Raw genomic sequence first — 18,377 nt, 5'->3', positions numbered from 1 at the left:
TGGGGCTAACAAATATTTATAATGCATATTGACTACACATCAGATACTACTTGAGGTAGTGAGAAGAATGCCTAAGATCGACTCTAAAGAGACCTCCACCCCAAAATCTGCATCTATGGCCAGAAAGTGTCATCTGAAACTAAAGCTAAAAAAAAGTCAACACAAAAGTGATAAGCAAATATTTGAATTCACCCCAAAAGATTAAAAATGAGTTACCTATGGGACAAAAATAATATACAAATATTCTATATCAAACACACCAAGGGCTTTTCCTGAATCCAAACATCTTTAGGATTGTATTCTTTAGACTTTATAATTGTATCAGCTGAAGTAAAGAAATTGATAACCTCACTGATTATAATATATTCAATTTGAGGCAATGAGGATGAAGATAAACTATGAGAATAAGTGATCTGCCTGAAATCTAAAAGAAATCAAATAATGGTATCAAATTAATCAAAAGATGTGACAGATGCTTCTGCTTTTGGTCGTAATGGAGTAACTGGCACTGGACTTGTCCTGCTACTGAAAACAACTAGAAAAGTATGTGACACTGCTTTCTCCAAAGTGGACATGAGGCAGTATGGGACTATGATCCTAGAGATAAGAGAAACACGTAAGGGAAAACCTTTCTGCCAAGACTTTTTCGACTGCAGCAGGGGGTGGGGAGACCAAAGGAGAATATGGTGGTCTCACTAAGTTGATGATAAATATCAGAGTATACAGGGGCTGCAGTGGCTAAAATGTGAGGGGCTTAGTACCAGAGGGAGAGAATGAGGTCCAGAAATCTGAACAGGGGGGTCCCTTGAGTTCTGGCTGAATGCTAAGCTGGGAATACATAGGGTGAGACTCCATTAGACTGAATAAAGAAGGAAGACCAGGTCATCTGTATGCTGAATAATTCCCAGAGTTCATACAGGGCTGGGAGACATTGGAGTTCAGACCAGCTAGAGTGGAAAGACCTTGCTGAACACCAGGAGCATTCGGCAGAAGCTCCAGAAAGATCTCCATTTAGTAATCTTAGTAAATTTTAGTAGTTAGTAAAAGATAAAGTAGTCCCAAAACAGCTTAAAATTAAGTGTCAAAAAGGTCAAGCTGTCCAGCAAGTGACTTAACCGTTTGTCAAAAAACAAACAAACAAAAACCCCCAACATTCTTTAAAGAAAGACAACAAACTTCACATGGTAACAAGCCTTTCAAAAATTAACAGACATGCTCAACAAATGGTGTTGGGGAAACTGGCTGGTGACATGGAGGAGAAGGAAACTGGACCACTCTCTTACACCATACAGAAAAATAAATTCAAAATGGCTGAAAGACCTAAATGTGAGACAGGAAACCATCAAAATCCTAGAGGAGAACACAGGCAGCAACCTCTTTGACCTCGGCTGGAGCAACTTCTTACTAGACACGTCACTGGAGGCAAGGGAAACAAAAGCAAACATGAATTACTGGGATTTGATCAAGATAAAAATCTTCTGCACAGTGAAGGAAACAATCAACAAAACAAAAAGGCAGCCTCCAGAATGGGAGAAGATATTTGCAAATGACATATCTGATAAAGATTTAGTATCCAAAATCTATAAAGAACTTATCAAACTCAACATCCAAAAAACAAATAATCCAGTTAAGAAATGGGCAGAAGTCATGAACAGACACTTTTCCAAAGAAGATATCTAGATGGCTAACAGACACATGAAAAGATGTTCAACATCACTTATAATCAGGGAAATACAAATCAAAACCATGATGAGATACCATCTCACACCTGTCAGACAGGCTAAAATTAACACAAGAAACATCAAGTGTTGGCGAGGAAGTAGAGAAAAAGGAACCCTCTTGCGTTATTGGTAGGAATGCAAACTGATGAAGTCACTCTGGAAAAGAGTATGGAGATTTCTCAAAAAACTAAAAATAAAACTACCCTACTACCCAGCAATTGCATTATTATCTATATACCCAAAGGATATACAAAAAAACAGATTCAAAGGGGTACATGCACTTCAATGTTTACAACAGCATTATCAACAATAGCCAAGCTATGGAGAGAGCCCAAATTTCTATCAACTGATGAATGGATAAAGCAGATGTGGTATATATATATATATAATGGAATATTACTCAGCCATCAAAAAGAATGAAATCTTACCATTTGCAACAATGTGGATGGAGCTAGAAGGTATCATGCTAAGTGAAGTAAGTCAGTTGGGGAAAGACAAATACCATATGATTTCCCTCATATAGGGAATTTAAGAAACAGATGAACATATAGGAAAGGGGGGGTGGAAAAGAGAGGAAAGAAGGAAACAAACGACAAGAGACTCTCAATAATAGAGAACAAACTAAGGGTTGATGGAGGGAGGTGGGTGGGAGATGAGCTAGATGGATGATGGTTATCAAGCAAGGCACTTGTTGTGATGAGCACTGGGAGTTGTAAGTAAGTGATGAATCACTGAATTCTACCCCTGAAACCCATATTGCACTGGATGCTAACTGAAATTTAAATTAAAAAATAATAAATAAAATGCTATGGCAATAAATAAATGAAGAGATCACATGTTTAAATATTAAAAAAATTAACACTCATGGGGCGCCTGGGTGGCTCGTAGGTTAAGCGTCTGAATTCAGTTCAGGTCATGATCTCACAGTTTTAAAGTTCGAGCCCTGCATCAGGCTCTGTGCTGACAGCTCAGAGCCTAGAGCCTGCTTTGGATTCTGTGTCCCTCTCTCTTCTACCTCTCCCCGACTTGTACTCTGTCTCTATCTGTATCTCTCAATGTTTTAAATAATGTTTTAATGTTTTAAATAAACATTAAAAAAATTAACACTCATGAGAAAAAGCAATATATATATATGTATATATACATTTAAAGAAAATAAATATATATTTAAAAAAATAATGGTTGAAAATTTCCAAATTTGATGTAAACTATAAACTTATAAAGCAATCTATAAACTCATAGGTCCAATATTTTTCAATGAGCCTCAACCAGGAAAAAGAGACAAAGAAAACTACACATAATAATCCAATTATTGAAAACTAATGAAAAGAGAATATCTTAAAAGCATCCAGAGAAAAACATTATGTACAGTAAAACTAAGATCATGACTGCTAACTTCTCATCAGAAAACGATGTCAGAAAAAAATGAGAATGACACCTTTAAAGCATTGATAGTCATAAAACAAAATAAAATTGTCAAATAAGAATTCTAGATTCAGGAAAAGTCATTAAAAAAATGAAAACAAAATGAAGACATTTGCAGACAAAAGCCAAGATAATTTGTCACTGACAGAGCTGCACTCTAAGAAATGTTTAAAGGAAGATGGTAACACGGAAGGAAAATGGTATTGGAAAGAAACCTGGGCCTACACCAAAAAAAGAAGAGGGCCAGAAATGGCAAGTTTGTGAGTAAATATAAAATAATTCTGTTTTCTTGCTTTGAATATTTTTTTATTTTTTAAAAAATTTTTTTTTTCAACGTTTTATTTATTTTTGGGACAGAGAGACAGAGCATGAACGGGGGAGGGGCAGAGAGAGAGGGAGACACAGAATCGGAAACAGGCTCCAGGCTCCGAGCCATCAGCCCAGAGCCCGACGCGGGGCTCGAACTCACGGACCGTGAGATCGTGACCTGAGCTGAAGTCGGACGCTTAACCGACTGCGCCACCCAGGCGCCCCTGAATATTTTTTTAAAGACAGCTGTGTTACCAAAAAGTATATAACATATGTAGTAGTAAATTATAGGAAAACAGCATAAAAGGATGGTATGGTAAGTGGAAGAATTCTGTTTTACAGTCATTATATTATGTATGAAGTAACAATGCTATTTAATGATAGGCTATGATTAAGACACATATTGTACTTACTAAAGCAATCACTTTAAAAAGAGGTATAGCTAATAATCCAATAGAAGATAAAATGGAGTATTCATTTCATCCAATAGAAGGCAAAAAAAGGAGGACCAAAGGAACAAAAAAACAGCTGGGACAAGTAGAAAACAAAAATCAGGATCGGAGACTTACACCAAACCACATCAATAAATCTTTCACACTTGATCTTAGCCAAAAGGCCGAGAAGCGATAATAAATCTTTCATATTAAACAACAACAACAACAAAAAAACCCCAACACAGGAGAGTACATATTGTATTACTCCATTTATATAAAATTCTAGAGAAATATAAAAAGGATCAGTGGGTTGCCTGGGGCCAAGGGTGATAACCACAAAGAGACATGCAAAATCTTTTTAGAGTATGGAAATGTTCTGTATTTTGATTTGGGCGATGATTATGATGAATTCTGTGTGCATCTGGTACTTAAATGGGTATATTTTATTGTGTGTACATTATACTTCAGTGAAGTTTTTTAAAAAGTTGAAAAAAATCTTAAATGGCAATACAGAAATTTGAACTCAAGCAGCCCAGAAACAAGTCCTTACGTTCTTGCTGATATCACTAGGCCACTTCTTGTCCAGTCTGGAGGATTAGGTCATGCATCAATTTAACTTTCTGATACATGATGTTGTGACTTTAAAAACCCTGCATGACTGACAGATAAATGAAGAGATTTGCCTGATGTCCCAGATGAGAAGTCAATCTCGCACAGAAAGCACATGCCCTCAATATTACACACAGATAATGCAATGTCAGTCAAAATTTCAATGAGAGTTTTTGGGAGGAAGGCAAAGTGTTTAGAAAATCGATTTGAGGGCGCCTGGGTGGCTCAGTCAGCTAAGACTCTGACTTCGGCTCAGGTCATGATTTCATAGTTTGTGAGTTCGAGCCCCACGTCAGGCTCTGTGCTGACATCTCAGAGCTGGAGCCTGCTTCAGATTCTGTATCTCTCTCTCTCTCTCTCTCTCTCTGCCCCTCCCCAGCTTGCTCTCTGTCTCTTTCTCAAAAAATAAATAAAAAACAATAAAAAATTTAATAAAAAGAAAATCAATTTGAAATTTTACCTGAAAGAATGGGAAGAATAGCTAAAAGGTTTTGAAAAACCAAATCAGAGGGTATCTTGCCTACCATACTGCAACATCTTTCAAAACCCTGTAATTAAGAGAATCTAGTACTAGTGAAAAAATAGACAACATTTTGAGTCCTAAAACAGAAGCATATATACAAGGAAATTTATCATATAATGTTAATGTTGTATTCAAATTAGCTGCAAAGGGATAGAGTATTTAATAAGCAGTGTTGAGGTAACAAACACTCATTTATAAAAAAAAAATAGTCAACATCACTGGTCATCATGGAAATACAAATTAAAAGTACAATGAGGTATCATCTCACTCCTGTAAAATAGCTAAAATAAACAACACAAGAAACAAGTATTGGTGAGGATGTGGAGAAAGGGGAACCTTCTCGCACTGTTGGTGGAAGTGCAAACTGGTACAGCCATTCGGGAAAACAGTATGGAGCTTCCCAGAAGAGTTAAAAATAGAACTACCCTAGGATCCAGCAATCACACTAGTAGGTATTTACCCAAAGAATACAAAAATACTAATTCAAGGGGATACCTGCACTCCTATGTTTATAAAATAGCAGTATTATCTACAATAGCCAAATTATGGAAACAACCCAAGTATCCATCCAATGATGAACAGATAAAGAAGAATAGGGGATGTGTATGTATGTATGTATGTATGTACAGGTATGTATATATAATGAAGTGTTACTCAGGCATAAAAAAGAATGAAATCTTGCCATTAGCAACAGCATAGATGGAGCTAGAGAGTATTATACTAAGCAAATTGAGTCAGTCAGAGAAAGACAAATACCATATGATTTCACTCATATATGGAATTTAAGAAACAAAACAAAGGAGCAAAGGGGAAGAAAAAAGAGAGAAAGAGAGGGAGAGGCAAATCAAGAAAGAGACTCTTGGAGCCTCCTGAGGGGCAGCTGGTTAAGTGCCCAACTCTTGGTTTCAGCTTAGGTAGGGATCTCAGGGTTAGGAGATCAAGCCCCACCTCAGGCTCTGTGCTGAATGTGGAGTCTGCCTGAGATTCTCTCTCTCCCTTTGTCTCTGCCCCTCCCCTGCTCATGTTCCTTCTCTCTAAAAAAACAAACGACAAAAAGAAATGGATTCTAGGGGCGCCTGGGTGGCGCAGTCGGTTAAGCGTCCGACTTCAGCCAGGTCACGATCTCACAGTCCGTGAGTTCGAGCCCCGCGTCGGGCTCTGGGCTGATGGCTCGGAGCCTGGAGCCTCTTTCCGATTCTGTGTCTCCCTCTCTCTCTGCCCCTCCCCCGTTCATGCTCTGTCTCTCTCTGTCCCAAAAATAAATAAAAACGTTGAAAAAAAAAATTAAAAAAAAAAAAAAAGAAATGGATTCTTATAGAGAACAAACAAAGGGGATGGGTAGAGGGATGGGTTAAATAAGGGATGGGGATTAAAGAGGGCACTTGCTGTAATGAGCCGGGCACTGTATGGAAGTGTTGAATCACTAAATTGTAGAGCTTAAACTAATACTACACTGTATGTTAACGAACTGGAATTTAAATAAATACTTCAAAAAATAAAAAATAAACAAACTTAGGTCTCATCTTTCATTACACGTGCAAATAAATTCCAACCAAGTTAAAGATTTAAACAAAAACAAAACTATAAAAGAAAATATTAAGGATCATTTGTATAATCTTAAAAGGGTTTCTTTAAAGACAGCCGGAAACCCAGAAGCCATGAAAAGAATGAAAGATATGACTAGAGACAAATTAAAAACTTGTGCAGAGCAAACACTTCTATTTAAAAAGAAAATAATAAAAGCCAAGAGAATACATGAGAATATTTTGAGAATATTTGCAGAGTATTTGCAAATCCTACAAGGAACAAAAGATTAACATACTTAATATATGAGATCTTATAAATGAAACATCACTCTAATGCATTTTTGGTAATAAGAAAATGAAAGCATAAACATCCTTTTATTTTATAATTTCACTTTTAAACTGTAGCTAGTAGAATGTCTAATATGTATATGAACAAAATTTCACTTAGATCTCCAAAGATTTTCATTTCAGTGGTCTGTATAATAGAGAAAAAAAAGTGAAAAAAAATCCAAAAAACTGAAATGTACATTAGCAAGGATTAATTAAACTATGATAAACTGATGCAAGAGTATTCTACTCAGCTATTAAAATGAATAAAAGAGATCTATGAGTACTGACATACAAGGTGCCATATCTCATTTTATATATTACGATCTCATTTTTATTAAAAAAACTATTACAGGGGCGCCTGAGTGGCTCAGTCAGTTAAGTATCCAACTCTGGATTTCGGCTCAGGTCATGATCTCAGGGTTTGTGAGTTCAAGCCCTGATGGCGCAGAGTCTCCCTCTGCCCCTACCCCCTGTCTCAAAATAAATAAACTTACAAAAATACATTATACTAGAAAGCCCTTAACTGACTCAATCAGGACCGCCGATTGATTAATATAAAGAGGTTGAAGCAGGGAAAGATCCTTAAGTATTTCATTTTAATTCATTGTCTAGTTTTTGATATAGAACTAAGAACTTTAATTATAGGTTCACCTGTCCTTTCTGATGAAACCATACTCCTAAAATACTGTTTAAGGTTTCTGGTTTCAGTTTCCTTAAAGTGGAATGAAGACTGGGGTGCCTGGGTGGCTCAGTCAGTTAAGCGTCTGAGTTGGGCTCAGGTCACGACCTCACAGTTTGCGGGTTCCAGCCCCGTGTAGAGCTCTGTGCTGACAGCTCCGAGCCTAGAGCCGGTTTCAGATTCTCCCTCCCTCGCTCATGCTCTGTCTCTGTCTCTCTCAAAAAATGAATAACATTAAAAAATTAAAAAAGAAATTTGAGCAAAGACTTAAAAATATTTGCAAAACGATCTAGGTGCACATTCTATCTAGCATTATATTTTCCCCCAATTTTTTTATTATTGCCTTGCCCAGTCCTAACTGACTGCAGTTTCTAAGGCATCTAGCTCTTAGCAAATCTTTTCAAGACACTAGACTTAGTTTAAATAGGAACTATATTTTCCTTTCACACTCACATTTTGGTTTACATATTTCATTAAAATTGCGAATTACTATAATGAGTACAACTAGAATAAAAGGTTTGGAAACAAGATTAACTCTTTACAAACAGAAAACTCAAGATTCTCTAAGTTAATACTCAGGTTTATTAACCAATCTCTTATGGACATTTTTTGACATGAGTCAATTTAACCAAGTATCATTAAATGCACTGATATAATCAGGCCCCTAGGCCTGTGCCATCCAGCGTGGTAGTCACTAGCCACATGTGGCTACAGGGCACTCACACAGTGGCTAGACTGAATTGAGATGTGCTGTAAATGTAAAATACATGCCAGATGTCAAGGACTTTGAACTGAAAAGAGCATGCAAAATACTGTGACAATGATGTTTTTATATTAACCATAAATTGAAATGAGTATTTTAGATATACTGGGTTAAATAAAATAATTATTAAAATGAATTTCACTTGTTTCAAAAATTTTTAAATGTGGCTAATAGCAAATTTTTCATTACAAATGTTGCTCTCACTGTATTTCTGTTGGGTGGCACACTGTTCCTCGAGATCTACAAACATGCTTTATTCAAAGGTGATGTCATCTGTGAAGTTCTACTTGAAACAATGAATCAGACTCTCTTTTTTATTATCTCTATTACTTGAATCTAAGACACTGGTAGTAACATTTTATAAAAAAATTTTTCTAAGCAGACTTATGACTCCGTATCAGGGGTCAATAAACTATGGCCCATGAGCCCAACTTGGCCTCCTGCCTACTTTAGTAAAGCCTGCAAACTAAAAACAGTTTTTGTGTTTTTAAATGGTTGGGAGCGGGAATCAAAAGAAGATTAATATTTTGGGATGTGTAAAAATTATATGAAATTCAAATTTCACATCTATAAATAAAGTTTTATGAGCCCGTCACCATGCTCAGCTTCTACATTTCCTACAGCTGCTTCATGCTTTACAAGGGCAGAGTGGAGTAGTCGCAACAGAAACGGTACCACCTACAAGGTCTACAACATTTACTAGCTGGCCTTTTCCAAGAGAAGTTGTCTGACCCCCTGCTCTTTACCATCCCTATGGCTCGTGGACATAGTTACAGTTGCCAATGGCACCTACAGGATGTGGTGAAATAATGAGGAGAGAGAACTGTGTTTCCATTTTAATCTCAACTGGAGACTAGATTTCCAGCTTCTTAACCTGCTTCTGCCATTAATGCTCTTGACTCCAAAAAGTGTTTAGAACCCCAGCTTCTGGGACAGATTTTGTTTGTTTCTTTTTGCCTCTGGTAAGTGTTCCTTTTATTTCAAAATATAATAGGGTTCCCCACCCCTCCCGGGACAGGTTTATAAAGAAGGCATCACAGAAAAAAACACTCAACAACCTGCAACATCAAAAGATCAACGCACAACTTTACTTTGACATTCACGAGCATTCTAGCTATGATACCAATGCTGCCCCTTTGAGGGCTTGGGTACTCGCTGCTCTTTTGGTGTCCAGCCTGTAGATAACATACCCAGTTTTCTTTCAAACCCTCTACTCTTTTGCAGGACTGTTCCTTGACCCAGGGTTTCTCAGGTACCTACCTCAGTTGACCCTGTGAATGCAATCTTGTCTATGCCAATGTGAGAAGCTATTGCCGCCCCAGCCGTTGGCCCGTATCCTGGCAAAATATTGATGACTCCCGGCGGAAAGCCAGCCTAACAAAACAGAATTGGAGGAAACGTGGCTTGTGAAAGCTGATGAAGCACATTAAATCGGCTATGCTCCAGTAGGCCTACAAGGGGAGTGGGAGCCACTCCCAAGGTTGGTTTCTCTTACCTCCTTGATGAGGGCTCCCATGTAGAGCGCACTGAGTGGTGTTTGTTCTGCTGGTTTAATAACTACTGTATTGCCACAGCAAAGAGCTGGAGCAATTTTCCAAGCAAACATCAGCAGGGGGAAGTTCCACTGAAAGGAAGAAACTCAAGGTTGATAAATGAAAAAATATTCCTCTACTGTTTTGTTTTCAAGCTGTGACTGCTCAGATTTCTCAGACGAGGCCTCAACATAAATCTTGTCCCACCACCAAGTATCGATGTTCGGATATTTTAATTACTTCATTAAGAAGAGAATAGGACCGACCTGGAAAAGCTTTCCTTTTCTATTGGGCAAATTATTATATCCCAACTGCCCAACTACCAAAAGAAATCTCCTGGCGAAAAGGGAGTCTGAATTTTTTCTTTGCTTTGTTTTGGCTTTTCATTGCTGTCATTTTATGTTTTTAAAATCGGATTTTGGTTCCAGTTAAGTACTTGTCTATGAAAACTCTCTCTTGCATTTGTGATTTTTTACACCAGGAATTTCAGACTGGCTTCAGAGCTCTTCAGTGTGGAAGAGTGAGATGAGAAAAGTCCAGTTGTGAATTATATTTAAGTTAGCGTGTATTTCAAGGTAGTGCCTTTTCTTTATAGACATGTGGTGTCACAAAACATACACAAAAGAAAGCACACCTACTGATGAGGATGCAACAATTTTCGCTTGTCTCCCTTCTATTGCAAAATAAAACTAACAGACACTGAAAAATATATGTTGAGTATCTGAATTGGGGGCCTAAAATGGTTTAAAGGGATTTTAAAAGCATATTAAGCTTGTATTGTCATAAGCACAGGGATGAACCTCAGTACTATCAGGTGTCATTGATAGTTTCATTAAGAAAGAAGACAGAAATCCTGGTCCCCTGCTTCAGCCCTTGACCACAGTGTGTTTCTGCCTGAAGCATCTCAGCTGCCACCCTTGAGAGATTCCCACTGGCCCTGGCAAGCTTGCAAAAATATACAAGTGTCTTGCCTTCACCAAACACCCAATTTCTTTTCCCCTTGGTTGTTTATAAACTTGGGAGTCCACAGTGATGTTTTAATTCCATCTACAGTATATAAATCTTGGAGTGCGGTAATTGAGCCTGAGCTGGCTGACAAGTGGCTCTTGTCCCGGCAGTGAAAGCTGGAGCCCCAAGAGTGTGGGGAAGGGCAAGGCGAGCAGGTTTGAGTTCCCGCAGTTGAGGTGACAGACCTCACCCCTGTTCTGATCCAAATGGGATTACCCTGGGTGGTACAGGAGCAGCAGAACTTACACCAACCTCTCATTTTCTGTTCTATTCTCTAATAAATTTCACAGAAACCCACAGCTTGCAGATCAGTTAAAAAAGTACTAATACCTCTCAAAGATCTTTGGCCCCCAAAGCCAAATATTACCTTCTCCTATATTTTGAAAAGAGAAAATTTCTTGTCTATGCTTTAAGAGTTTAATTTGAGCCTTCCCTCAAATCCTTGCCAGAATGATTACTAGTACTGCTGGAAGATTCGGTGATGTTTTGTACAGTGCCAAGGCTGTGTATGAGAGAAAGGGGGAAAAAAAGACAATGTTTAATGTTCCAATCCAAACACTAAGCACTACATCTATTTCCCTTTACAAGACATACAACAGCCCGGCATGGTTTCAATTATGACCGTGACGTTAATTGTACTGCTGTGTCTTCTGTACAGTCTTCTATCTAGATTCTTGTGAAAAGAAACAGTGGGAAAGAATGGGATTAAAAGACCATATAAAACAATATGCCTGGAAAGATGGTGAGTCATAGTTCTAAAAAATAAACAAGCAAATATAACAAAGCATTAATTTTCCATAAGCAGAATGGACATCCATAACCAAGGGCAGGTTATTAATACACTGGGCTTTGCTTTGCTTATTTTAATCATGAGAATTCCACGGCTTGAGAACTCAACTCCTGGTAACGGAGCCGAAACCCTATTAACCTGTTCAAATAAGCATTTGCAGGGAGGCTGTTAAAGATATGTCAACAACATGAGCTCAGTTTTTTTCCCCCAGTAATGGAAAGCACACCTCCTGAGGTCCATGTTTTATGTATCTCTAAGAGAACTGGTTCAAATGAAAATAAATATGAGGCGTGAGGAGATACACTCACCGGGATGATCTGTCCACACACTCCTATGGGTTCATGTCTTGTAAAAGTAAAATAATCTCCATCTGAAAGAAATGAGCAGGATCACGACAAGAGAATTCGGATTAGGGAAAAAAAAAAAAACCCGCAGAGGGAGAATTTGGGTGGCAACCACAAAACCAGAAATAAAGTTGAGAAAACATCCTACTCAACCATATAGGAAAGCTGGTAGAAGAGCTTATCACTTGGCCTGGGGTAGCTCCAGATATGGCTCCTGGACACCCAGGGTACTGATGAGGGAACCTTAAAGGCGAAATGAAAGACAAGTTTATGACACTAGAAACAGTCTTCTGAGGAGGTGGGGGGAGGGGAGAGAAGATGGGAAGAGGGGGGCTGGGAAGTAGAAAACAGTAAGTTCTAAATTTTATGTTAAGTATTAAAATGATACTCAAATGGGCGTGCCTGGGTGGTTCAGATGGTTGAGCGTCTGTCCAACTGTTGAATTGGCTCAGGTCATGACCTCACAGTTTCATGGATTTGAGCCCTGCGTCTGGCTCTGCACTGGCAGCACAGAGCGTACTTGGGATTCTCTCTCTCTGCCCCTCCCTTGCTTGTACTGTCTCTCTCTCAAAATAAATAAATAAAACTTTCTAAACAATTAAAAAAAATTAAAATGATACTTAAATGTAAAACAGTTCTTTAAAAGCTGAGGTACCTTAACATTTTAAATAACTTTCTGCACTATTAAAAAAACAAAAACAAAACTAAGTAACACGTTACTGGGTAAGTTTAAAATGGCAGGCAACTAGAAAAGGTGAGTAGTAAAAGTAAGGTCTTTTTTGTAACTCAATCCAGGTGTCAAAACAGATTTTCTGGGCACTGGGGAAGCCAGACATCTTCAGGCATCTTTCAAGAAGTCAAAAGTCCGCTTCAAAGAAGATTCCAAAGACTCTGCCCTCAAATTAGCCATGGAAATGAGGACAATTTAATAACCTTATTTTCCCTATAGGAGCAATAGGCAATTGGAATAATTACCCAGGAAATCCAAACCAAATTTTTCTTTAGAGAAATGCCATTATATTTATCTGAATTATTTTAAATGGTTAATTGAAATAACCAAAGAATGGCTTGCTTTTAGCATATGGCTCTTCAGTGCTGGTACTGGACAATGTCTTTGTTTTTCCCTCACCTGCCAACCCTGTGGCCACTTCCCTCATATTTGTTTTCTGTCTCAAGAGTTGTTCCCAGTAAAGCGAAGACCCTCAGTTACTACTCGTGACGAACACTCCTATTAAGGATGAAGTGGGAACAGGAGTGTGTGGGTTGGGGGAAGAGAAAGAACGTGATGGTTTATCATTGTCTCTCAACACAACTAAGCCACTCATAGTTTTCACACAGAATTGTTTTAATTAAATACAAAATTATGCATTTAAAAATAATTGAAGGTCTCTCTCCCCTGAACCTCGTTTCCCAGAATCTGCAGCAATCTGTTGCTTCTGGGTCTTTTCACAAAACTTTTTTTCACATACAAGTATATATAGCATCCTTTTATTTCTGCCCCATCTTTTTAAAAAATATAAATGTGATCATATTACTCACAATCTTCTGTATTTTTTCTCACGTGTTTTCATATATAGCTTACACATCTTTTCAACTGCTGAATGCTATTCCATTGGCACACTGCATAACCGTACTGCTGTGAACTGTCCTGAGGGGCACAGAAATTGCTTTCCCTTTAGGCTAATATAAATAATGCTTTAAACAGGCTCATTGTATATGATCTTTGCATATCTGGAGAATTGCATGATTAAAGTGAATATGCATTTTACATTTTGATAAATACTGCCAAATCACCCTTCAGAAAAGTCACACAATTTTTTAAGAAAATCTTTAAATGCTTATTCTTAGAGAGAGAGAGAACACACGAGCAGGGGAGGGGCAGAGAAAGAGAGAGACACAGAATCCGAAACAGGCTCCAGGCTCTGAGCTGTCAGCACAGAGCCTGACGTGGGGCTCGAACTCACTAACCACAAGATCATGACCTGAGCCGAAGTTGGACGCTTAACTGACTGAGCCACCCAGGTGCCCCTAAAAGTCACACAATTTGTAACTCCAACAACATGGTATTTTTCTCTATCCTTCAACATTGTGATTTTTCAAACATTTTAATTTCAGTCAACCTGACAGGTGCCAACTGGCGACCTGTGTTGATCTGTGACGAATGGTAGATATTTGGCTTGAAAAGCTTTTCATGTTTACTGGCCATTTTCAATTTTTTTCCTTCAGATTGATATCTTTTGCCATTTTTCTATTGGGTCATTCAACCTTTTGGTTATTTGAAGGACTCTACATATGTATATTAAGGAAATCAGGTCTCTGTCACATGTATATGTGAAGTTTTTTCCTAATCTGCTGCTTGTCCCTGAATTTTGCTTTACATATCTTGATTCAAATGGAAGAAATTAGGAAATATGCAAGCATTCAACAACTATAGAAATTAATTTAGAACATATCTCCATTAAAACAAACAATAGCCCAAAGGTGGAAACTGCCATTGGATGACAATAAGTCTGAGTGATATTTTAAAAATCAAATCAAATATCTTAGCTTTGCATGCAGACAACTCAAGAAGTTTCAGATATCATTCTTTTTTTTTTTAATTTTTCAATGTTTATTTATTTTTGAGAGGGAGGGAGGGGCAGAGAGAGAGGAAGACACAGAATCAGAAGCAGGCTCCAGGCTCTGAGCTGTCAGTACAGAGGCCGACATGGGGCTCAAACTCACAAACTGTGAGATAATGACCTGAGCTGAAGTCGAGCCACCCAGGCACCCCCTCATAGACATCATTCTTTACAAAAGTACAAGTTACTACCCTTCTTCAACTTAAGATCTCTGAAAAGGTTCTTTTTTTTTTTTTTAATATCAATACCTTTTACTGCTTCACTTCGCTGTGTGTATGGAAGATATAAATATGATGCCAGGCTCTTCCTCCTGGAAGCTTTTTCACGAGGAGCAATAACCCTTATCAAGAGGCTGGAGGGATTCATTCGAATGGAAATCCTTCCCAACTGTAATTTGGCCAAGGTGATGGCTTCGGATGGATAATCACAGATGACAGAATCAGTGTCAGGTCAAGAAGGCATGCGAATGGGCTGAGAAGATGGGAACCTGAACTAAAGGACAACACAGGCGTTTCCGGGGGCAGCACATGTGGGAAACTGGAGCGGTTCAGATGGAGCGTGTCCCCCTCTATATTCTAATGACTGGAGAATTTAGTTGTATTCCTTACATAATTTTGAAAGTTACTGAAAAAATGAAAGAAGAGAAAAAAAGTAGGCAAAATCTTACAAAGCTGGGCTCATAAGGAATTGAACTTGACTCTGTAAGTGTGTCCCAGGAGAAACTGAGTTATGGGGAGTGAACACTTCTGGGATGAACTGTCCACAGACTTGACATTTAGCTAAAGGCTGGCACAAAGAATGGGCTAGAGAATCTTCTATCCCCACAGCTCCTCTAAGCAGGAAATAAAGAAATAAAGGGTATTTCGGTGCTTGAACTCTTCCTCAAAAAATCCTGAGTGAAAGACATAAAGGGGCCCTGGCCTTGAGCTCAGTCTGTATTCTCATCTGGTTAGTAGAAGATAATTCTGGACACCCCTAGTCTGACCTAGGATGTCTGGCAATCGTGAGAGCTATGCCTTCTACGTGGGCCCTTGGCTAGGGCTAGTGGCACCACAGGTCCTTCCAGCACTATGGCCCTGCCCTGAATCCCACCAAGCTTCTACACTGACGTTACCCAAAGGCCAATCACTTGAGAGACACCCTCATAATTTCTGTCGCATCCAAGTATCACTTACTCTATTACCTTTTTTTTTTTTAATTTTTTTTCAACGTTTTTTATTTATTTTTGGGACAGAGAGAGACAGAGCACGAACGGGGGAGGGGCAGAGAGAGAGGGAGACACAGAATCGGAAAGAGGCTCCAGGCTCCGAGCCATCAGCCCAGAGCCCGACTCGGGGCTCGAACTCACGGACCGCGAGATCATGACCTGGCTGAAGTCGGACGCTTAACCGACTGTGCCACCCAGGCGCCCCTCACTTACTCTATTACTTAAAGATTTGTTAAATCAGCTTTTAAAAATATGTAAATAGCTACTTGTTAGATTCATCTTAAAAACATGTATGACACAACAGGTTTCATGAGCTAGCAATATTTACTTCAAACCAAATAATTCAGATAAAAAATGTTTACTACTTTACTGTGTGGAATCACCTTGCATGCTCCAGTGCCAGGTGGTATAGCCCATCGTGTTTCTCAAATTTACATGTGTACATGAAGAACCTGGAGAGCTTGTTAAAATGCAGATTTTGAATCAGTAAGTCTGGGGCAGGACCTGAGAGTCTGCATTTCCACAAGCTCCCAGGTGATTATGGTGCTTCTGATCTACAGCCCAGGCTCCAAGTGTATCATGATGACTTATAGCTGCTTTATAGTTGCTGAGTTCATTTCTATTTACTCGCTGTTTGCTTAGCTCTGGTAACTCTCCTCATTTGCTTGCAAGGAGTTTAAGTGGAGGAGAATCTGATCCATCTTTTTAATATTAAAAAAATACTAAAATAAGAACAAAACACATGTATTTCTATAAAGCTTTACAAACTATTTTCACATTCTTATCTCATTTCGTGCTCAAAACAACTCTATGGAAAAGATAGGGCAACAGTTATTATCTATATTTTCTAAGTCGAGAAAAAAAATGGCACACAGTGGTAAGGTCTATAGTGATTTAACTGGCTAAACTGTGGCTTCTGGACTTGAATCTGGGTCATCAGACTTGCAGTTCATTGCCCTTAGAAACATTGTAAGACTTTCCTGTGAACAGAGTGTTGGATTTAGATGGGTATCACAAACCACAAAATCAAGAGTATGATGTGATGTCATGGAGTGCAAATGAGGGGGAAAAGACAATGCTTTTGTGAAGAGTGAAGAAGATTCTGTGGGGATTTGGTATGTGGACACAGAGAACTCACATAAACTCCAAGAGGTAAGATCTAAAGGGAACACTGCAGTGCAACACCACGTCCCCTGAGATGGGGCAGCCCAGGACTGAGTGCCTCTCTCCTCTTCATAGAAGCAGAGTCAACTCAAAGGGGTCACAGTGTTACTTCTCTCTGTCTCTCATATTCCTAAGAGGGTACACACTGAGAACTCTTCCCTGCCTAAGAGAAAGGAACAGCCCATTTTCCCACCTTTTATGTTAATAATGTCCTCTAAATCTGGCAAGATGACTTAAAAAGCTGTTCCCTTCACTTCTTTAGCTTTGTGCTATTAAAGTGCTTCAGCTTGATAGAGAAAAAAAATTGCCACCCAAACTCAGATTCTCCGTTTTAAGGCTACGATGATCTTAGGTCTTCTTACCTATATGGGGTATTACAGAGAGAGCTCAGACTCAGCGAGAAAGGGCTGTATTTGATGAGAATACCAGAAAAACGTTCTGAGCCAACAAGTTAGAACATAACTATGGTGCAGAAAACTAAAGAAGAGATGAGATACCAAAATAGAAACACAAAATCACATGTATAGGAATTCTATCTCTCAGCCTCTTTTCTATTGCACTCAAAAAAGTAAAAAAAAAAAGACAGAGTAACAGGTACTTCTCTTAGAAGTTTATTTTAGGGGTGCCTGGGTGGCTCAGTTGGTTAAGCGTCCAACTTCAGCTCAGGTCATGATCTCACAGTTCATGAGTTCAAGCCCCACGTTGAGCTCTGTGCTGACAGCTCAGAGCCTTGAGCCTGTGTCTCCCTCTCATGCTCTGTCTCTCTCGATCTTAAAAATAAATAAAACATTAAAAAAATGTTTTTTAAAAGTTTATTTTAAACACACCAAGAGGCAACTTCTCTGACGTGTTTTTATATTTGAATGTTTACACCTCGTGAAGAATATAAAAATCTTACAATTAAATACTTTATTATACCCTTAATCTGGGTGAACTACGGACCACATTTTATTGACAATGTTTAGACTGAGCCATTTCTAGAACTGTATTAAGAAAAGTCTTTGACCTTAGAAATGAGGAACAGAATCAGCCTCTTCTGTATTTGGGAAAATATCACGCCACTGTTCTATGTTCTTTGATGGGAACTTGTCTAATTACACAGAAGAGACAGTAATTATTCAGTTACTTAGAACAACTTTATTATTTGTATTATTCCTTCAGAGTTATCATTACCTATGTTTTTATTTTTAAAAAATTTATAATGTTTTTATTTATATTTGAGAGAGAGAAAGATAGAGCTTGAGCGGGGGAGGGGCAGAGAGAAGGAAACAGAATCCGAAGCAGGCTCCAAGCTCTGAGCTGCAAGTGTCAGCACAGAACCCGATGTGGGGCTCAAACCCACAAGCAGTGGGATCATGACCTGAGGTGAAGTCAGATGCCCAACTAAGCCAC

The 18,377-nt window shown here is 38.6% G+C and overlaps 1 protein-coding gene across 9 annotated transcripts in view; it reads right to left on the bottom strand.

The window, feature by feature from the left end:
- ALDH1A2 (aldehyde dehydrogenase 1 family member A2) overlaps nt 1–18,377 on the bottom strand; it is a 399,898-nt gene that overhangs the window by 36,354 nt on the left and 345,167 nt on the right. For all 9 annotated transcript variants that reach the window (XM_047864525.1, XM_047864524.1, XM_047864528.1 and 6 more), the window contains 3 exons: nt 11,958–12,019; nt 9,815–9,943; nt 9,580–9,693 (listed from right to left, as the gene is read on the bottom strand). In XM_047864525.1, the coding sequence (XP_047720481.1) occupies nt 9,580–9,693; nt 9,815–9,943; nt 11,958–12,019 (305 nt within the window). The remainder of the gene's footprint in view (nt 1–9,579; nt 9,694–9,814; nt 9,944–11,957; nt 12,020–18,377) is intronic.

This window comes from Prionailurus viverrinus, chromosome B3, assembly GCF_022837055.1.
Source record: "Prionailurus viverrinus isolate Anna chromosome B3, UM_Priviv_1.0, whole genome shotgun sequence".
Lineage (NCBI taxonomy): Eukaryota > Metazoa > Chordata > Mammalia > Carnivora > Felidae > Prionailurus > Prionailurus viverrinus.
Note: the sequence above shows the minus strand (reverse complement) of the source record. Positions and strands in the feature narration are given on the sequence as shown.